This window comes from Sphaerodactylus townsendi, linkage group LG04, assembly GCF_021028975.2.
Source record: "Sphaerodactylus townsendi isolate TG3544 linkage group LG04, MPM_Stown_v2.3, whole genome shotgun sequence".
Classification (NCBI taxonomy): domain Eukaryota; kingdom Metazoa; phylum Chordata; class Lepidosauria; order Squamata; family Sphaerodactylidae; genus Sphaerodactylus; species Sphaerodactylus townsendi.
In genome coordinates, this window is record NC_059428.1 from 93,824,606 (window position 1) to 93,846,569 (window position 21,964).

At 39.6% G+C, this 21,964-nt stretch overlaps 1 protein-coding gene across 5 annotated transcripts in view; it reads left to right on the forward strand.

The window, feature by feature from the left end:
* The window catches only part of HERC2 (HECT and RLD domain containing E3 ubiquitin protein ligase 2), a 112,253-nt gene that overhangs the window by 80,464 nt on the left and 9,825 nt on the right, over positions 1–21,964 (forward strand). For all 5 annotated transcript variants that reach the window (XM_048492510.1, XM_048492511.1, XM_048492513.1 and 2 more), the window contains exons 69-86: positions 633–824; positions 1,372–1,525; positions 2,450–2,557; positions 3,933–4,064; positions 4,943–5,101; positions 5,204–5,322; positions 6,078–6,203; positions 6,682–6,837; positions 7,223–7,338; positions 7,468–7,666; positions 10,073–10,287; positions 10,857–11,034; positions 11,735–11,896; positions 14,023–14,114; positions 15,535–15,674; positions 16,444–16,631; positions 18,487–18,684; positions 19,867–19,950. In XM_048492510.1, coding sequence (XP_048348467.1) covers positions 633–824; positions 1,372–1,525; positions 2,450–2,557; positions 3,933–4,064; positions 4,943–5,101; positions 5,204–5,322; positions 6,078–6,203; positions 6,682–6,837; positions 7,223–7,338; positions 7,468–7,666; positions 10,073–10,287; positions 10,857–11,034; positions 11,735–11,896; positions 14,023–14,114; positions 15,535–15,674; positions 16,444–16,631; positions 18,487–18,684; positions 19,867–19,950 — 2,718 coding nt within the window. The remainder of the gene's footprint in view (positions 1–632; positions 825–1,371; positions 1,526–2,449; positions 2,558–3,932; positions 4,065–4,942; positions 5,102–5,203; positions 5,323–6,077; positions 6,204–6,681; positions 6,838–7,222; positions 7,339–7,467; positions 7,667–10,072; positions 10,288–10,856; positions 11,035–11,734; positions 11,897–14,022; positions 14,115–15,534; positions 15,675–16,443; positions 16,632–18,486; positions 18,685–19,866; positions 19,951–21,964) is intronic.

Consider the following 21,964-nt stretch of genomic DNA (forward strand, 5'->3'; position numbering starts at 1 on the left):
AGGTGTTGCCTAATATCTTGTGTGAGCAGAACTCCATTAAGTCTCTTAATGTTGGTCCAATTGGCCATGCTGGTAGGGGCTGATGGGAATTGTAGTTCCTGAACATCTGGAGAGCCGCAGGTTCCCTACCCCTGTTGTAGAAACTTTGATCAAACTCCTTTGTAAACCTTTGATTAATTAGATCTTGTGAGGCTGAGCTTGCAGATACAACAGAAAACAGTGCTACATACTTATTTGTGAACTTGTGGTCTTTTTAAAATCCCTTTTCTGTTTTGGAAACTTTGTAGAAGAAAGAACTTAAATACAGCATACCATTGCTGCCAGAGTTTGAAAATTAATAATATATGAGGAATGCATGATATTTATTTAAAACCTTGAAATTTCCACTCAAAAAATTAATAGATTTCTCCTTCATATTTTGAAGTGAGAAGAGGTGACAAGGAATCTGAAGATAAGTTTATAACTAGTGGAACTGTAGAATTCATAGCTGTAGGTGTTTGCCTCAGTGGCTAATGCTTGGACACATCCATTACTGGTTTCTCAAATCTAGAACAAGTGTTGAGACACCAACTAGTTATAAATAATATAATGACAACTTTCATGCGTTTCATGCTTTCCATTTCATTTTGAAGGACGTGGAAAGCCAAAGTAAAGCCTCTGGCCCGGAGCCCCAGTACCTGGATGAATTCACTGGGCTACTGGTACCAGATGACACAAGAGTCATGGTGGACCTGCTGAAGCTTGCTGTGTCCAGTCGTGCTGGGGAGAAGGGAAAGGAAGTTCTTTCCGCTGTGCTGTCTGGCATGGGAACTGCTTATCCTCAGGTTGGTCAGAGTGATCTCTATTTTTGTCCTTGGGCACTCCTTTACCTTTGCAGTCCAGTGGCACCTTGGAGATGAACAATGTTCATTCTAGTCTAAGCTTCCATAAGTGGGAGCTGAATTCATCAGATACACATATATACTGTAATGCTTTTTTTAAGCATATTGAAATGATACCCACTATAAAATTGCTTGTGGGATAGTAGTCTTTCATACTAACTCCCAGAAATCCATACTAGCCTAGTGCTCTTATTGGTAACGCTTCCATTCTCTTCCTTTTGTGCTTTCACTCTCATAGCTATAGACCATGTAACAGAGGTTCATTTCCCATGATTCAGCACTGAGATTTTGGTTAGGCTGAGGGAAAACCTCTGATCAGCAGAAACATATTCTGAATTCCGTGTCCACACGGTGTGTTATGAAACATCAGACGTTCCTGGGGGAAAGAAGGTGGTATCTGAACAGCATGATTTTAATTATTTCATCTTTCCTGTAGTGTAGTACATTACCACACTTTCTCCATACAGATAAAAAAAATTTGCATTTTTAGGTTGCTGATATGTTATTGGAGCTGTGCGTAACGGAGCTGGAAGATGTTGCTACGGATTCACAAAGTGGCCGCCTATCTTCACAACCAGTGGTAGTGGAAAGCAGTCACCCATATACAGACGATACTTCTACCAGTGGCACAGTTAAGATACCAGGTAATACATTTTCAGTAAGATTTGCTCTGAATGGCAGAAATAGTTTCTGTACTCTTACTCTGGGATGCAGATCTATTAAGGGCCTTCAGTTTCCTTTACTTTTTTACAGAGTGGTCATTATATCAAAGTACTGTTTGAGACTGCAAAAAGTCTTATGCTTATTGATAAATACAGATTTAAAAAGTAATATATGTATTGTTTCTGAGGTAATGTAAAATAATTTGATTAGCCTTACATACACATGTGATAGTTAGTGTGTTAAAATGGTACTTTGTCATGTTGCTAATGTTTATGTTGCATTAGTATGTAGCGTAGTGGTTAAAAGCGAGTGACCAGGTTTGATTCCCCACTCCTCCACATGACTGGCAGACTCTTATTTGGCAAACCCTCTTCTCAAGAAACCTCCTGGATGACCTTGGGCTAATTACAGTTCTCTTTGATCTCTCTCAGCCCCATTTTCCTTATAAGATGCCTGTTGTGTGGAGAGGAAAGGAAAGTGACTCTTACAGCAGAGAAAAGTGGACTATAAAAACTAACTCCTCCTCCTTTTCCTCTTCCGTCAACAGAACTAATTCTTAAATAGCAAGGTTCATTTAAAATCCTTTTCCCTGAAAAAATTTTTTTGCTCTTTTAATTTTTTTCTATTTACTGTTCATATGTACAGTGCAAGTAAGCTCAGCAGAGCTAAAATTCCAGCATGGCTATACACAGATCTATACACAAATCTATGAGTGCATTGATGCTTTCACCACGTTTTCAGTTATTCTGCTTGAAAAGTCTGAATAATCCTGGTGTATGTTCAGTACCAAATACTTAATTAAAATCTAAAGAACATGGCTTGTCAGTTTTGTTACCAGTTTTTGTTGCTAATATATTTTGAATGAGAGTATCAAATTTGTCACTTTTGTGGCTTTTAATCTCTAGGTGCGGAAGGACTCAGGGTAGAATTCGATCGCCAGTGTTCCACAGAGCGTCGCCATGACCCGCTTACTGTCATGGATGGTGTCAACAGGATAGTTTCTGTCAGATCAGGTAATGGGACTGGCCCATTATGCCTGGAACGCTTTCTGTGGTGCTTCTGTGGTCCCTTCATAGTCTGGTCTCCTTTCATTTCCCTGTTAAAATTCAAGGACGAGCTTTGCTGTCTGCTGCGTAGCTGCACCCGCAGGTGCCTGCCCCCACTCAAGAGGCAAGATAAAAAAGTTTACCCTTGTTGAAGATTATGATTACTGAGTAATATCGATATTATTTATATCTGTTTCATTGAGGCTGCGTTTTGTTGCTTTTACATTTTTAGAGACGGAACCCCCCCCCCCCCCCCAATTCTTCTCAGGGATCATTGACTGACTTTCACCTAAAAATGCAAAAACAGAAAGTAACCTCAACAATATCGATATAAGCAATTGATAACTTCACAGTTTCCCCGCTATCCCAAACTGTGGCGACACAACTCTAAGGGTGTCAATGCAAGAATCTCTGCCCCGCAGGAACAATACGCTTGCTGTGGGACAGATCACCAGAGTATAATTGGCCTAAGTGTCAAATCACTTCATTTCATGATTTATTATGGAATATTGAGAAAAAGTATGTTACATGTATAAACTAATTTGAGGGAAATGGATAACAAATATAAAATTAACAATATGAGAATTTCGTAAACATAATCTTCAACAAGGGTAAAATTGAAAATGTTTTAAAGTAACAAAGTTCGGCATTTCATTTCATTGGGCGTAGATAATCCTTTTTATGTATGCCACTATTTTCATCAGCTTCTTCGTTTAGTCTTTGACATGCCTACTACTACCTTTAATTTGAAAGTAATCATTTGGCACTTTCATTGTGCTTGCTTATTCCACACCCATTTTAATTTAGTTGTGAAGTAAGACAACAATTTTGATCAGGAGAGCAGCAACCAGGTTTTCTAATGCCATTTGTTTCTGTTTTCTATGCGTCTAAGAAGAAAGACGTAGTAGTACTTCCTTTCTGTCTGCTTTCACTGATAATCTTTGAAGCTAATGAAGCAACTGTTCACATTGGTTTGCGTTTCAAAAGATCATATAAGCAGAAGGTGCTTTTGTTCATGCAAGGGGAAGTCATACATGTCCGTGGCCCTCCTGTGTCTCCCATGAAGCCCCACTGTCTCTTTTCATGCTATTCCATTGACCCCTCCACCCTGAAGAATGACTTTTCAACAGGAGCAGGAAGGTGGGAAGATCATGTCATGTAACCCAAGTTCAACTCTCTTTTTTTGTTACATATTACCAGGTTTTATGTGAGACTTAAACATCAGTGGAATTTACATGTGCAGTAATTTACATGAGACATTATAGGGTGGGTTTTTTAAAAGAAAAAAACCTGTACCAAATAGATAGCAATTTAAATTGTGCATCGCATTCCAAACTTTTAGGTCGTGAATGGTCTGATTGGTCTAGTGAACTGCGTATTCCAGGTGATGAATTAAAATGGAAGTTTATCAGTGATGGTTCTGTAAATGGATGGGGTTGGCGCTTCACTGTCTATCCTATCATGCCAGCTGCAGGTGAGTGCTGTACTGGGCTGTAGAAAAAGTTGATTGGATTAGCAAATATCTTTTACCTGAGCTTGTTATCTTCATAAGCTGCACAAGCATTGTAAGAAGCACTATAATTAGCGGGGAAATAAGAACTCAAGTGTTAGAGAACACTGGTGAACAACCAGTTCATATCATAAGTTGAATCATAGTGAGTTGTTCTTCCAATGATGGCAGTCAAATTCCTGGGTTTCAAAGATTGTCACTTGGAAGAGCCGAGATAAAAAAAATCTTCAAGTGACCTAGTTATAATTTGATGGTGATAATGGTTACAACAATAGCAACGGTCATATTAATCTAAACCAGATTCACAATGTTTTGTTCAGTTGGCTCAATTAGAAGGAGATCACTCTGTGCTTAATGGAGCTATTATTGCTCTTTTCTGTTCTTGGAATATTAAATTGCATTAAACTCCGAAAGACAAGTGGGATGAAGGAAGGTAACACGGTACACATGCTGTCTTTTAAAAATATGTATGTAAAGGGTTTTGTGTACAGACTGGATTTGTGTAGAGGAACTTCCTTTCAGCAAATGTTTCCTGATTATGGCCATACATAAAATGCACTCTTCATTGTATTGTACAAAGATAGGAGGTGCTTTTTGTCTTGTCTTTGTGAGCTGCTTCAGTTTTTGGAAACTTATGTCTGTGAAAGCAGAATGATTAGTTGGGACCCTCATCCCAGTACAAAAACACTCTTGCTGTGTTTTGGTTTTAATTATGATGTGTATTTAGAGTTTTATCTTTTCCTTTCCTAGTGGCTCAGCTTTGGTTACAATTAATACTACTTTATTTCTCTTAACAGATATTGTATTGAAGAATTGCTCATCTTACTGTTTTCTGCCCACAGGTCCAAAAGACCTTCTTTCCGATCGCTGCATTCTTTCTTGTCCCTCAATGGATTTAGTAACATGTCTGCTGGATTTCCGATTGAATTTTGCTTCTAATAGGAGCATAGTTCCCCGCTTGGCAGCTTCCCTAGCAGCATGTGCACAGCTGAGTGCTCTAGGTAAGTGCCAAGCTTCTGTGGAGAGGTTTCTGACCATGCATTGTAAAATCAGTTCTTTTAAGTCTAATCATTTTTCTTTTTTCCCTCCTGTGCCTTTTTTAGCTGCTGGCCACAGGATGTGGGCCTTACAGAGATTACGTAAACTGCTAACTACAGAATTTGGCCAGTCCATTAATATCAACCGAATACTGGGAGATAATGATAGTGAAACACGAACTATGGTAAGACTTTCAAACCTTCCAATGGTGAATAATGGAGTTCCTAAGTCACAGTCTTCTTACGCTAACTAGTCATTTTATGCATTTTAAAACTCTAGAATAACATAATGTTTTACTTCTAAAAATGCCATATCATGTGGTTTCTTGACTGGTAGGCTTCCTGTACGTAACTGACTTGTAATCAGATATTAATTTTACCAAGATTGGCATGAGTGTTCTCTATTACCATCCTCTGTTCTCTGCCACTATAAATTGTGCTGAGTTGTGTGAAGAAGAAAGCACAAAATTGTATTCTTGAAGGCTTTCACAGTCAAAGGCTTTCACAGAATACACAAAAGTGTATTGTCGAAGGCTTTCACAGCTGGAATCACTGGGGTTTTGTGTGGTTTCCGGGCTGTATGGCCATGTTCTAGTAGCATTTTTTCCTGACGTTTCGCCTGCATCTGTGGCTTCAGATCTTCAGAAGATGCCAGCCACAGATGCAGGCAAAATGTCAGGAAAAAAATGCTACTAGAACACAGCCATACAGCCTGGAAACCACACGCCACCGCAAATTTGGAATGTTTGTAGTATTTAGACGGTACCAGATAATGTAACCAAGCACCACTGGTTTCCATGGTTATGTTAGTGAAATATATTGTTCTCTGCATGCAGTGTAACTTTACAGTTAAATTACTACTTCTTGATTGCAAAGTTTAACCATTATCAAGAACTTTTTGGAAGCTATAAGAGATTTTTTTTCCCAAATACTTTTTCAGAGTTTCACAGGTAGCGCTTTAGCTGCTCTGGTTAAAGGCCTTCCTGAAGCTTTGCAGCGGCAATTTGATTATGAAGATCCCATAGTCAGAGGTGGCAAGCAGCTGCTCCACAGTCCTTTCTTTAAGGTAATATGACCAGAAGTACAAACATTTTGTGGAGTTTTTGAATCAGAAATGGAGTGATCTCGATAATTGCTAACAGGTAGTTGGAGCCACAAAAAACAAAACTTTTGTTCATCACCCCTCTAAAAGTACCACATGGGGAAGCTAAATAGAGGGTAGGAGATATGGGAGGTGGTTTTATAATAGCTAAAATAAGCTGTTGGTCAGAGGTCTCCTGTGGGCATCTTTGAAATTCTGACACAGCTTGGTGGGCACTGAAACAAAATGGCTGCTGCAGGAGGTGGAGCCAGCCATAAGATGGTATCAGGAAAGGTGTTGTAGGGTGCTGTGCCATTCAAATGCACCACATTAAGTATCCCTACTGTAGATTTAAATTTTAAATTAAAGCTTTATTTTAAACATCCATGGGGCAGTTTATAATCTTATTACATGGTCCAGCAGAAGCTTTGTGTTTTTTAAATTAAGTTTATTTTATCTGTAGGTGCTTGTAGCCCTTGCTTGTGATTTGGAGCTGGATACTCTTCCCTGCTGTGCAGAAACACACAAATGGGCTTGGTTTAGAAGATACTGCATGGCCTCCAGGGTTGCTGTCGCCCTTGATAAAAGAACACCGTTGCCTCGCCTCTTCCTTGATGAGGTACTGGAGGAGTGGAATACATGAATAGTGGAACACAGACATTTTAGTTTTAACCCTGTGTTCTAACTCTTTGCGAAGCCCTAGGCATACTTGGAGGTCCAACTTAGCTCATTTAAGACCCAAGTAAACATACCTAGCATTACCACTTTATACGATTATCCCAAGCCGCCATGTAAAATGTGAGAAAATTAAATATGTTGCTTGCCCTCAGCCAAAAAGCTTACCAGGATACAGCTTGAGACCTTTCCCCCATATATTGTTTGGTTTGCATCTTCTTTCAACATTTCATTAGACCTGTAGCAGTCAAAATGCAACAAATTGGGACAGTTACGCTATGCTTTGTTCTACTAGCAGTGGGTATAGTGTGATACGATTTGTATTGTAGGTGGCCAAGAAAATTCGAGAATTAATGGCAGACAATGAAAACATGGATGTTCTACATGAAAGTCATGATGTTTTTAAGAGAGAGCAGGATGAACAACTGGTGCAGTGGATGAACAGGTAATTTGGGGTTTAGAAAGAACTACAGGTTTTGAAGGGCTTGTGAACTTAATAGTTCATTGGGTGTATCAGAGGGTTGAGATTGCCATGAATTTTGTACTGCCACACTATCTATCCTCTTCTCAACAGGCGACCTGATGACTGGACTCTTTCTGCTGGGGGCAGTGGTACTATTTATGGCTGGGGTCATAATCATCGAGGACAGCTTGGAGGTATTGAAGGAGCAAAGGTCAAGGTTCCAACTCCTTGTGAAGCTCTTGCCACACTCAGGCCAGTGCAGTTAATTGGTGGGGAGCAGACACTTTTCGCAGTGACTGCAGATGGAAAGGTAAGTATATTTGATATGTTCAGATAGCAAACAGACCCCAGTGTAGGGTTTTTAAAAATCTAAAATACTGTTTGGAGGTGGATTCCAGCATCACTTTCAATAGAGTTTAAACTAGAGATCCAAGTTTCTCCTTTTAAAGAGAATCCACCCCCAAACAGCATCACTTTCAATGGTGTTTAAATGAGGGACTCCAGATTCTCCCTTTAAGGTGGGTGCCACAGGTCGAGGGAGGGTGCTGACCCTACAGAGCCAGAGCCCGTGCCAGCACGCCAACTCAACCCCTTCCAGCCTGCCCAGCAGTGGACCTGGGCCCCTTCCTGCCTGCCCAGCAGTAGACCTGGGCGCTCCTCCATGAGATCGGCACATGGCTTGATTTCTCTCCCCCCTCCACTTTATCTAGGGAAAATGGAGTGGGGGGGGGGAACTCACATTATGCCCTGGGCTCCATTTCCCCTAGATATGCCTCTGCTCCACCCTCCTGGGTTCCGTGCAGGCAGGCTTCTGGGGAGAGCAGAAGCAGGCAGCAAGGATTCACAAATGGTGGGGTTACACAATGTGTGGGGGTGGGGCTACGCAACACATGGGGGGGCGCCTGGAGGATGTTTTTTCCCCAGTCGCCACTACCCCCCATACACCTCTGGCTACTCTACTAACAGTGGTTGGTTTAGGGTCTGTCAAACCAGGGTCTGAAATCATAATTTGAAGTTGATTTAATTAACCACAGATAGTCTTAACTATGGTTGCTGGATATGACCATGTTGGTGTACTTCAGCATCATCCTTTTTGCCAGTTTCAATTATTTATTCAACAATATATTGCGTAGGTTTCAAAAATATCACAATTATGTAGTTTCAAACAAATTCATAAAGTAAAACTTCCAACTTTTCTTACAGAGAATTTAATTTTAACTGATTCCCTTATTATAAATCTTGTATTCCTAAGAAAATAATAATTTAAACAAAGATGAAGATATGTTCAGAATATTTTAGTTTATATTGTATATTCTTATTCATAAATCTTCTGTGTTAAATTTCCCCCCAAACCTGTATTCTTATTTTTGTACTTTTGTTTCATATATTTCATTCCAAATATCCACTCTGTCTAGAAATCTGTAATCCTTTTATCTTCAACGTAACTGGTTAGTTTTCCAAATTAACTATCACTTTATACTACCATTCACACATCCTAGGAATTTCTTCAGACATCCATTTCTTCGCTGATTTGATTCTTGCTGCAATTGATAGTTATCTAAACCCCACTTCTTTGTCTATTGATCTATCCAAAAAACCTAATAAACATGCTTTTAATTTAAATTGATTTTTTTTCAAAATTTTGGGAATTTCCTCATGAATTCCTTTCTAAAATTGTTCTGCCTTTGTGCAGTTCCACCATTGATGGTAGAAGGTATCTATTTCTCTATGACATTTCCAACAAAGCTTCTGGTTATTATTCATTTCAGCAATTTTAACTGGAGTTCAATACCAACAGTTATATATTTTGTATATGTTCTCTTCTGTAATAACTTGCCTAGAATTTCACACCATTTTTCCAAATGTATTGCCTATCTTCGAGTTGAATATTGTGACCTACGTTCCTTGCCCAAGCTATCATGAATGCCTTAATAACTTCCTTCTCAGTCTCTAAAACCAAACATTCTCTGAAACGATCAGATTTTTAAAATTGTCCAATAACCGGGTTATCAGTGATTTAGATTTGTTATCAAATCCAAATTCCTTTTTTACTTTAACCAGTCTTTCCTTAACTGTGCAAAGAGCCAAAAGTATTTCAGTTTACCCTCTTTTTCCAATTTTTCTAGTGATTTCAATTTATATTTTTTCATATTTCCCTCTGTATGTTCATCTAGAAATTCTATTTATGTAAGCCATTTTTCCCCATACTTGAATGACTTCTGAACACTGCTTCATGCAGAGATAACCAGAGTGGAATTTTCTTTCCATATTTGTTCCATACTCTGCTTAACACAAATCTAACTACATGGTATCCAAATTGTTTTTCCCCTTTATCATACCATATATAGGTATCATCCTCATGTACTTCCCAAGCCACAGATATATGTGGCTAGAGCAAAGGGGATGAAGCCATTATTTATTCAAACAAATCAGTTTTTGAATTATTGTCCATGAGAAAAATTCAGGTTTCACAAAAAACTACATAGGTAATCTTTGATTGTGCATTATGTCTGAATCAAGCCTATGTTGTTTTGCGCAGACTACATGGAAGAAAAGGTAAAGACTGAGTTGTTGTTAGTGACATGTGCTTTTGGACTGATAAAGCCATGGCTTTTCCTAGTAACTGCCAGTAGTGGTCTAGGGTTTGTCTAAGATTGATTGTCTTTATTCTTCTGTGTGAATTTCACAGTTATTGAACCTTCTTCATTTTCTTTAGTTGTATGCTACTGGATATGGTGCAGGTGGAAGACTTGGAATTGGAGGGACAGAGTCGGTTTCTACTCCAACATTATTAGAATCCATACAACACGTTTTCATAAAGAAAGTTGCTGTGAATTCTGGAGGAAAGCACTGCCTGGCATTGTCTTCAGAAGGAGAAGTCTATTCCTGGGGTGAGGCAGAAGATGGCAAACTAGGTCACGGGAACCGAAGGTAATATAAAAAGATTTTAAATAGAGAACCTATTATATTTGTATATTATATTATATTATTATATTATATTTGCATGGGGATGTTGGAACTTTCAAACAGGATAACTGGCTATTTAACAAATCCTAAGGCGGATATATCAAACATAAAGTTTTAATATTTTTAATCTTTACATCAGCATTGTTGATAATTTGATAATAGCCCAGTTGACTATCTTCAGTACACTGTTGGGACATTGTATTGGAATGACAGATGTGTGTCCTTATACCATCTATTTGTGTCAGACTTCACCCACATCGCATAGCACAGTGGGCATAGCATAGTAGGCAAAGCTGCATCCAGAGCTTTTGATGAATGTTTGTTTGGCTGCTGCCGTGCCACTTATGGAGCAGTCCTAACTAGCTGATAAAAGGTTTGTTAGAGATGTTTATTCTGTGAGACTTAAACATCCCCATTGGCTTCTGCTACAAGATAAACTTTTGCAACATATTTATTAAGGCATACTACTTAAATGAACTAGGGAGGGGATCAAAAATATTTTTCATTTCTCTTTTAAAAATTGTTCCTTTTAGCCCTTGTGATCGCCCTCGTGTCATTGAATCTTTGAGAGGCATAGAAGTTGTTGACATTGCAGCTGGTGGAGCACACAGTGCATGCATTACTGCTGCAGGGGATCTTTACACGTGGGGCAAGGGAAGGTATGGACGCCTTGGCCATGGGGACAGTGAAGATCAGCTAAAACCCAAACTGGTAAGATGGTCTCCCAGTTAGTCATGTGCTTCATTAATGGGTTAAGTCATGTGCTTCTTTTTAATGGATGCATGATATTACTACTTTGCCTCTTGGAAAAATATGGGTTGAATCCTGTAATATCTTCCACTATGTGAGGGAACAGTGCCCCCTTAGTTGTGGAAGGAGGAGGTCACTTGTTGACTTAGCAGAATAGAATTGTATGGAGGGAACCCCACGCCATTGAAATCAGCTACAGTGACAAGCAAGAAAAATTGTTTGACTTTATTGTTTGCTTTTTGTTCTACTCGTTAATAAGTTGTTAATAAATTATACCTACGATTGTCAGGGTGTCTAGAATAGAAACATTTGCTATTCATTTCATTTTAACTCCAATCTTCATGCCTATCTATATAATTTAAAATAAGCATGAGGAAGAATCCTTATGTACTCGTTGGGACTGTAAATACCTTCCGGAAGGGGGAGATTTGTATCCTTCCATGATAGAAAGCTGCCTCTTTGACTAATTTCCATGTGGTAGTCCTCCTTGTAATTTAATTCTATAGTATGTAAGTGCTAAAATATTGTTTGGATTCTGAGTTGAATCCAAAAGTTGTTTTTTGCCCAGTGATAAGAGGATATGCATACATTTGCAGACTTCTTGCTTATCTTTTTAAAGTTCACATAACTGGTTTACAGACAAGCTGTGTCTGTCCTTCAGGTGGAAGCACTGCAGGGCTACCGTGTGATTGACATAGCCTGTGGCAGTGGAGATGCACAAACACTCTGCTTGACTGATGATGATACAGTCTGGTCGTGGGGTGATGGAGACTATGGGAAACTTGGAAGAGGAGGTAGTGATGGTTGCAAAGTGCCAATGAAGGTATTAAGATTTCCATTTTGCCTGTATTGAGTCTATGCATGTTTCATGTAAAGGGATGTAACATCTTGTAAACATGAGATTGATTCCAAAGTAGTGTGAGCACTACTTTGCTCATGGACCAGAACTTTCCTGCATTCTTATAGTTCCTATTTCAGCTCACTGTTCTGCATGAAATGTTGTCTCCAGGAGTCAGGAGGCTCTTGGGAGAAATGAAGGCATGATACATGGGTCTGCAGTGGGAGCGCAGATCAATGAAAATGTCCCCCTCCCTTTCATTAACAGAAGTGTACTTCTTCCAGTGCATTTCTGAGATTTTGTAAGTCTAGGGGTGGCGTTGTTGTTGTTTTTAATGTTTGGCATTAGCTGGCCAAATAAGAATAATGGCAAATGATATTGTTTTATATACAGTACAGTTTATATGACAATTTTAAAAAACTTCATTTTTAATGACTATCTGAATAAATTTTTATGTTCTTAATTAACAGGTTGCTACATTACTTTGCAAAGAGAGATTCTGCCTAACTCAAGTTTTTGCAGCTGTTTGAGGAGGTTCACATTTTATGAGGGGGATCTGGTAGACATTATGTACTTGGGCTTTCACATAACCTTTGAAAAGATACCTGTGCAGAGACTCCTAAGTCATCTTCTCATAGAGTTAAAATTTATTAGCAGTCATCTTCTTGTAGAGTAAAAATTGGCTAAGCAATGAAGCAGAGAATAGGAATAAATAGAGAGGTCCTCAGCCTGGCCTTCTGTGCAGACCCATATGGGTCCACACATGCGCATGCCTGCCGCGAAGGAGACTAGCCAGCTTTTGAAAGAATCCTGTAAAACTTTCCTGAGTGCTCCCTCTCCCTGTATATTGGAGGGAGGAGGGAGCATTCCTCTTGGTTCTCTCCTCACCGCTATCACCATTGCCCTACTCCTTATTACCGGGGTGTGTGTGTGTGTGTGTCACAGAGTAGGCCTTCCTTTTCTCAAGCTAGAGGGGCAAGATTTTTCCCAGTAAAGGGAAGGGACAGGCTGGTTCCTCACAAGCTACTGAGGGGGGGAAAAAGTCCTGCTGACTAAATGTTCCACAGTTTGGTGACAGGCTGCCTCACTTTGTACAGCAGTGAGAGCTGATCATCTTTGATGTTTGGGTTTTGTCAGTAATAAAGCATGGTTATATGCTGGAGCTATGTTCCCTTCCTTCATATGATAAATCAGAATTTATTTCTACGGCCCCTCCTCCTTTGTCAGAAATCTAAAATTAGGAAAATGTCTGTCAGCGCTAATATTAGTACACAGCTTTCAGTCAGAATTGAATGATTGCATCACTGACATGGTTATTAAGCTTGTTTAGTTCTGATTTCTTAAACAGTATACATGGAATAAGCTTAAGCATGTTTGCTGTCCTTCTCATCTCAAAAACATCTATACTGCAGATTTAGCCACAAATCTTGACACTAAAACTTTGATAGGTTCGTTTTGATCCTATTAGAAGATGATGTGGAAGGTGTAAGACTCTATAGAAATTTGATTGTTCTGGGATACTTTCTTACCCATCACTTTTAGTATTTAGATTTTAAAAAACCCTATGCTTCTTTTGTGAAAAGTTTAAATCAAAATAACAAAATTGGAATTTTCTAGATAAGAAATGTTTCAAGGCAAAAGGCAGAAAATCGCTTCCTCTTCCTGGTTTTGGATACGTTTTGCTTGATATAATCTCTACTTTTGCAAAATCAAATGTATCCTTGTATTTTTAAATCTCCAATAACCGCATATTATTACTTCTGTCTTCTTGTAACACTTTGGAACATGGGCGTCATCTCCTTGTTCTTATCATTTTAGTAAAAGATCGTTGAAGGTGGCTTTCCAGATGTTGCTTTCATTTTCTCCAACTTTTTCTGCATAAATATTGGGCTCATAAGTCATCTCCTCTTTAAGTAGAAGAGATTAAGCAAATTGACATTTTTATTTTATTTTAAATTATTTCGCTAAGCTATGCTGAAAATAAGCTTTAGTCCATTTTGAAATTTGACTATAAACTTATAAGCAGTAAGTAAACTTTTATTTTAAGATATGTCTTCATGCTGAAAAGGTTTGAAGTTCTCTCTTGAGTTATCTTCTAATTCTCCTCCTAGATTGATTCTCTCACTGGCGTTGGTGTAGTGAAAGTGGAATGTGGCTCCCAGTTTTCTGTTGCCCTTACGAAATCAGGAGCAGTGTACACCTGGTAAACACATTTGCTGCCATTTCCAAATATATTCTTAGTTAAAATATTAGAGTATCTTCTTTTTTTTGCAAAGTTCATAATCAGGTTTTTGTTTTGATTTGAATGTATATAACCTGCCTTGAGAATGTTTTATGGAGTGAGCAGGATGCAACTGTCCTGTCTAAAGATAGTAGCATCATCAGAATTTCTAATTCTCATTGTGGCCAAATCGGTGAAAACTTAAATCTGGAGGCTGTAGCCACAGATAGATAAGTCAGATCTTTCCACAAACTGGAAAAGCCCCAGGTTTGCAGAAAAACCTTAAATCTTTTTTTAATTAGAACTTAACCCTCCCCCAAATAATAGAAGCAGTACCTGCAGCTTTTTTAAAAAGTGGCCATTACTTGGCAACCACACAGAATTGTGAGCCTTTAAGCCTAGGTTTCTGTCAGGGGAAGGGGGCAGCACTCTTTCCAGGGTCTTTAAGGGGGGGGGGGTTCATCAGGGCCAGGTCTGACAGCAGGTACCAAGTCACTTGATACCATATGACTTGCATGACTCACTCAGGCTTTGCTGCTTCCTGCCATTCAAGAGTAGCTCCCTCCCGTGCTCCTCATAAAATCCAGACATTCAATGTTTAGTGGTTAGTCTGTCAGGCTATGATCAGGGAAACCCAGTTCAAATTCCTACTGTGCTGTAGATGCCTATGAGATGACCTAGGACCAGTTATACATTTTCACCCTAACTTACCTCATAGGTAAGGGAAAGAAAGGAATAAAGTAAGCTGCTTTGGGCCCCCATTGTGGTGAAAGGTATGGTAAAAATGAAGTAAATAGATATGGCTGAAGATGGGGCAGTGTATAAAAGTTAGGTTGATGGGTGGAAAGGGAAAAGGATATGGTGGTTGCCAGGAGGAAGGAAAGAAGTAGTAATGTGGAGGTGAGGATATAGGGAAAATGGGGTTCCTTCACAAATTCTTGTGGGTTCCCTTCTGTGGAACTGGCAGAGAGCACTGCACAACTCGGCCATAGTTTTCCTGAGTCAAGGCTGTCCTGGGGAGGGAAGGATGGAAAGTTGAAGTTGGTGGAGCGGATAAAAATGGGTTGGCTAGTGGGGTGGTAAGGAGAGAAAGAAGCAGGAAAAGGGGAGAGGCTATTGGGATTTAAAGGGAAGAGAAAGAGAAAATAGTGTGGAAGACAAAAATGAGATGCCCTTGCAAGTAATATTTGTAGGACCATCACTCGCTGTAACCTAATGTGAGACATTACGTTACTAGAACCCATGTCTTTAATAAAAACTAAGAGGTACTGGGCGGTCATCCTTTCTAGCATTTGATGTTTAATTACAGGGAATGAATGCTTGCAACAAATTACGCTTGTAAATTTGCAACTGTTTATCAGATGAAGAATACAAGAGAATAATACTTGTGCATTAAATGCAGGGGCAAAGGAGATTACCATCGATTAGGTCATGGATCTGATGATCATGTTAGGAGACCAAGACAAGTCCAAGGATTGCAAGGAAAGAAAGTCATTGCCATTGCAACTGGCTCTTTACATTGTGTATGTTGCACTGAAGATGGTATGTAGAATAATTGTGGGGGTTTTCACTTAGTATTTGAATTGTCAAAGTTAGCATTTTGGTGGTGGTGGGGGGCTGGGGAGGAAGTAAATTTTTAATTGGAGCACAAATGTATAGAGAGTGTTTGTGCTTTTTTTAGACACCAGTTCAAAACATTGTCCCTTGGTCGGGTTTCTTGGAAGCCTAGCGGGCCATTGTTTGCACAGGGTGCTGGACTAAACAGGTCCTTTGTCTGATCCAATAGGCCTTGCATTGTTCTCTTAGCCTCTTAATAGGGGTCGGACAAGATACCACACTGAAGAATGCATCAGTCACAGGAGGGACTGACTGTGTGTGCACTCATCTGAAGCCATTGAAACAAGAATAAACTACGGCCCTTTTTTATTTGCAAATTTTCTGTGACAGTTTCCAAAGTGGATACCATTACGATAGCTTCTATTATTTCTTTGGATCCCTGGTACTTTTCTTCATTTGCAATATTTCCACTTGTTTGTTCTGCAGGTAGTGCGATATTAATATACCTTAACTGTGAAAAAAATGTGCAGATTCTTAGTCAGTTTTCCTTTAAATTCCACCAAGTTAGTTGAACATTCATTACTGGGCTTTCCTGCACAAATTCATAGTTTGAAATGGTGTATAATGCTTTGGGTAACTTAACGTTCCACTGCTGTGTTTGTAGTTTGTTTTTACCTTTGATATCTGTATCTTCATTTGTACCTTTGATATTTGTCACCGTTCTGTGGTAAAATTGTCATTTTGGCTGATTTAGGTGAAGTGTATACTTGGGGCGATAATGATGAAGGTCAGCTTGGCGATGGGACAACTAATGCTATCCAAAGACCACGGCTGGTTGCAGCACTTCAGGGTAAAAAGATCAACAGAGTGGCCTGTGGCTCAGCACATACCTTAGCCTGGTCCACCAGTAAGCCTGCTAACGCAGGCAAGCTTCCAACCCAGGTAAATGCTCTCTTCACAATCAGTTTTTTAAACCCTTGGCAAAATATCCTGTTGATCACATTTTACCTATTTTGGCTGTGTAACATTACTGTTAGAGTTGTGCAGCTTCAGTACAATTTCTAGTTTTTCTTTATTCCTAGATCATTCACAGAACCGTTTCTCAGTATTGGGATGCTGTCTGATGTAGGATCATAATAATGAAATTGGTGACTAGTATTGGGATGACATAATGATACCATGCAGCCATCAGATTTGATGATGTGATGAAATAGGTGGGGGAGGAGGATCCAAACAGTCACCCAGCTGGCATGTGTGGGAGTGTACAGGCTAACCTGAATTCCCCAGATAAAGCCTCCATAACTCAAGCGGCAGATCTGGAAATCAAACTTGGTTCCTCCAGATCAGAGTGCACCTGCTCTTAGCCACTGCTCTTAGCCACTATTCCACTGCTGCTCCTAATTAATAATAATAATAATAATAATAATAATAATAATAATAATAATAATAATAATAATAATAATAATAATAGTGCTGTGACCTTCCACCCATGGCAACCAATAGGATGGATTCAAAAGTAAGATTAATCAAAGTAAATTTTATTTATAAATGATAGGTTACTTAAAGGTTTCAAGCAAAACATTTGCAAAATAATGTCAAATTGAAGCGACAAGTACGTGGACTTTACTCAACATAAATTCACTGTGACACTTTCTGACAGCTTCTCTCTCATAGTTCTCTCAGGCTCTCTTCTTTATTTTGTCAAACAGTTTATTGAGGTTCAGACTTTGTATACCTTGTGACACACTGACTAATTCTCTCAACACTGGGTCTTTTCACTCAGAAGCCATCACACATCCTGCCATGCTCAGACGGAGCTTTAAGTCTCTGAGTAGAGTTTTGACACTCCCAGTCCTTTCACTCTGAAATCCTGTCACCTTCTGCCCTGTCTCTGACTCTGACACCTTCTGCCAGTTCAGCTCAACCCTCCCACATGAACACTCTTAGAACCAGCCAATCACATTGCTCTCTTATCCCCCTCTCACCCCATTCTCTCTCCAGTTCAGTTCTCAGTTTGCAGACAGATATACACACACACACACACATACACACACCATTACACATAGAATATTGGACTAAGATATGGGACAACCAGTTTGAATCCCCATGCTGCTATGGAAGCTCGCTCTGTGACCTTGTTACAATAAGGATGAGGTGGAGGATCAGAGAGAAAATCTGGATATAAACAAATAAACAAGCATAAAACTTTTTGCAGGCCTTGTTGGAAAGTCACAAAATACAGCTAATTTGGCTGCACTGTGTGTTCGCTATACCTTCATGTGGTTCTGCACATGGGTGCAAGCTGTAAAAACACCTAAAAAGCTTTATACCACTTACAAACCCATTCTATACTCTTTGTTGATTAATACTGTGAGAATAAATAGTGTTCTTCTGTCTGTTGTTAAATTAAACTAATATAGGGGAAATGCTCAAGTTCTACTGCAGAAACAGAGAATATCTTCAGTATGGGAGTTATCTGGGAAGGGAAATTGTTGAGAATGGTTGTAGAGGGATTGGTTTCTATTTTTTCCCCCTTTCACTTATCCCTTCACCACTTATCTAGAGTGGCAGTGCCATCTGGCTCTCTAGGCAATGTTGACAGGAGGCCTCATGGCACAGCTAACTGGACTTTAGAAATTCTATTTGTATGTGTCATCTATAAAGCTTTGTTAATACCAAACAGGAAACGTAGGTCAATCCCTGGATGCTTCAACAGACAAGCTAACTGAATTCTTATATAGCAATTTCATATTAATAGTTCTGCACACCTTAAACCCAAATAATGTGATTGTTTTAGGTTCCTATGGAGTACAATCATCTGCAGGAAATTCCTATAATTGCCTTAAGGAACAGGTTGCTGTTGCTGCACCACATCTCGGAACTCTTTTGCCCTTGCATTCCCATGTTTGATCTTGAAGGACGCCTTGATGAGACGGGCCAGGGTCCATCAGTAGGATTTGATACATTACGTGGAATTTTGATATCTCAAGGAAAGGTATATGCCAGCCTTTAGCATTCCACTAAAAATCACATGCCAAGACATTTCTTCTGTCATCGTAATGGTGTGTGAAGCTCTCAAGAGAAAAGGCATTGTGAATAAATCTTAAGGTCTTATTCATTCATTTGATTTATCAAATGCCCTTTCCCATGTGCATAAGCTCCTTGGCATACTGTATTATGGACTGTAATTATTATTAATGAAATCCCACTAGTGTACTTTCACTGTTCAGGTCTTCTCATGCGATCCAGTCTATTGAGGTGATGTAAATAGCCCTCTAATAGAGCAGCAGGAACAGAGCCTTAAAGAGGCCCACCGTATTATCCTTGCAAGGTCTCTTTTCCTATTAGCTGCATTGTGGACTGAAGAACAGCAGATGCAGTGATTCCCATTCAGTGCCTTACCATGCTGGGCAATGCTGCAGCAATTGCAATAGCATCTGCAATTCAATGCACCCTGGAAAGTCCTGGTAGGGTCAAAAGAAGGTGCACCTGCTGATTCCTAATTTTGAACAGTAAGGTTGGAAGGAAACATCTTCTCTGCGTTAAATAGCTGCCTGGTGGCTTGTGGAAAGAAGCAAAAGTGGCACAAGTACAGTAAATAAGCCAAATGGTGCCTGTTGCAAACAGGCATGCCCTATAACTGGATGCTTGTTGGAATTTGTTTTTAATTGTACTACAAAATATTAGTACAGCAACAAAGAAACTACAGTAATAAAGCCATATAGGTAAGAGAATACAATTATTGCTGACATAATGACCCAAACTATATCGCAATCAAGTTTTTATAGAGTTGCACCATTATACAAATCATAACTAACGACACCAAAAGTTTCCACCAAGTAGAGAAAAGAGGCTTTTTAAAAGCCTTCTCGCTCTTAAACTCTTGGATTACATTAAATCTCAGTGAATCTTCATGAGATACTTTGGAGGAAGTGTGTGATGATACTGTTGCTTAGATTGCTCTTCTGTTTTGCTTTCTGGCAGAAATAGCACTCATTTGCTGTCTCTAACCTTCCCGTATATTGTTATTTGCACTCATTCTTATGTCTCCTCTACTATCACTTTGTGTTCTGCTCTGCCCATGTAATAAGGTTTAGCAAAGATGCTATCCTGCTGGTTGAGAATAACTCAAGGATATGCCAGTGTAGTAAATACATACCTTTTTTATCTTCCTTAGGAGGCAGCTTTCAGAAAAGTTGTGCAAGCAACAATGGTGCGAGATCGTCAACATGGGCCAGTTGTAGAACTTAACAGAATACAAGTAAGACTTCTGAATTGGGAGTATCGTGAACTTGAGGCTGTTGTTAGTGTAAAAACTTCTACTAGGGTCGTCTTGGGAATCGTTATACCAATGAGTTCTTGCACTACCTCCTTTTGGAAGAATTCAGGTTGTCACTGCCATGCTATGCAACTTTGAAAAATATCTAAATGAGGAAAAGGGATATAAACAAAACATTTTGATAGGAATTAGGAATGCCTCTGATTTTTTTGGTTTTAATTAGGCCTGTGCATGGTAGAAGAATGGAATTGGGCATGCCTTATGTGTGCATGAATATCGGTGGAGAGCCTAATGTGTGTAGCGCCAATCCATATTATTTACCCCTCAGTTGCGGGGGGGGGGGGGAAGGGGTTGTAAAGATTGAGTAGATATGGGCACTTGGAAGTTCAGCTGTGACTTTTACAGTCCTGTCCAAAGTGAGGGGGCAGTAGAGCAGCATCCGGGGATGGTGCCCTCGTGCTGCCTCCAAAGATGCAATTGGTGGTGCAAATGCCAGGTGAGAAAGTGGAACTATTTTCTCCCTCAGGGAAACCCATAGTGACAAATGACTTATGCCACCTTTTTTGGTGATGTTAGTCCGCGATGTTGGGATGGGGTGTTTCTGGGCTGAAAGTGCATTGGGAGCTGACTAGAGTTGGCATCGCCTCCAGGATTCCCTGTCCATGCCAATTCAGGCATTTCTGGTGGCGTCCAGCTGCCACAGGACCCAGCTTCTGGGTCTGGATGATGCAGTGGCTGGCTGGCAGGGTGAGTTTCTTGGTGCCATTTTATGCAGCGCCAATTGGTGCAACCCTTCACTTCCAGTGTGACTTCAGCCTCCTCCCCACTTTTGGATTGAACTGTTAGAGGCAAAGGCCAGTTAAATTTTGGGCGATTTTCCATCTGATCTAAGCAATTACTATTCTGATAATATTTGATTTCTATTTTAGTATGATTGCTTTTAAAAGGGACTAAACCTGAGAAAAAAAGGAAATAAGCTGCTTGTGGTATAAAAGGTCATTTACTAACAGTATGATACATTTATTCTTTAGCTTCATACCTTCTCTCTCACATGATTTTGATCAGACTTTGCTTACATGACTCCAAGTACATCAAAATGGCCTCAAGTGCAATTGAGGATCAGGAAACTGAACTCTTAGGCATCACATGTGGTCACATTGCTGAAGGAAGTGGTTATAAGAATGTTCTTCTCCAGTCATTGACGTGGAGAAGTTTAATGTCAGGCCTCAGGCCAGAAGTGCCTTTTCAAAAATTCTTCAATGTCTGAATATGAAGTATTGTTTTATTATATGAATTACAATTTATACAGGGAGGTTGGCCTGTTTTTATCACATTGTTGGTGCATGTAACCAGGTTTCCCTTCACATCATTGTTAATTTTTCCTACTGTGCTGTAATTTTTGCTAGAAATTAAAAAGTGTGGAGTAACGGGCAGAAAGGGAAAAAGAGGCTTGAACGTGGTAGAGACAAGATGCTTTTGAGGCTAGAGAGTCTACTATATGCCAGCATTGCATTGTTGAAACCTCTGGTATATTTAAGAAGGTTTAAAGATCACAATAATATGATTGGGCATTCAAATAGAGGACCAGGAGATACCATGTATTGTGATGTCCAGGGATAGAAAATGGCATTTCCAGAAGGAAATTCTTAAGGAACTGCCTAATGCAAAGTTAGGCCAACAATCTGTCACCTCTGAACAGGATCAATTATCTTATATGTCTGAGAGACGTCTCTTTGGCTATATTTCAGTTGCAAATGTTGAAGTGCTGGACCTGGAGCTCAAATAAATGCAATCTGTCTGTTCAGTGGGAAGTTTCAGGGTGATGTCTTTGTTGTCTGACAGTTCCAGGTGTAGGACTATCCTGCCCTGAGACTAGACTCATTCATGGGCCTGGGAAATCCTGTGTTGGCCCTGATTTGCTCTGTAGAGTTCCACGGTCCTCTATGAATTCTGTCGTCTTTTATTTGTTTACTTCATTTATACCCTATCTTTCTTC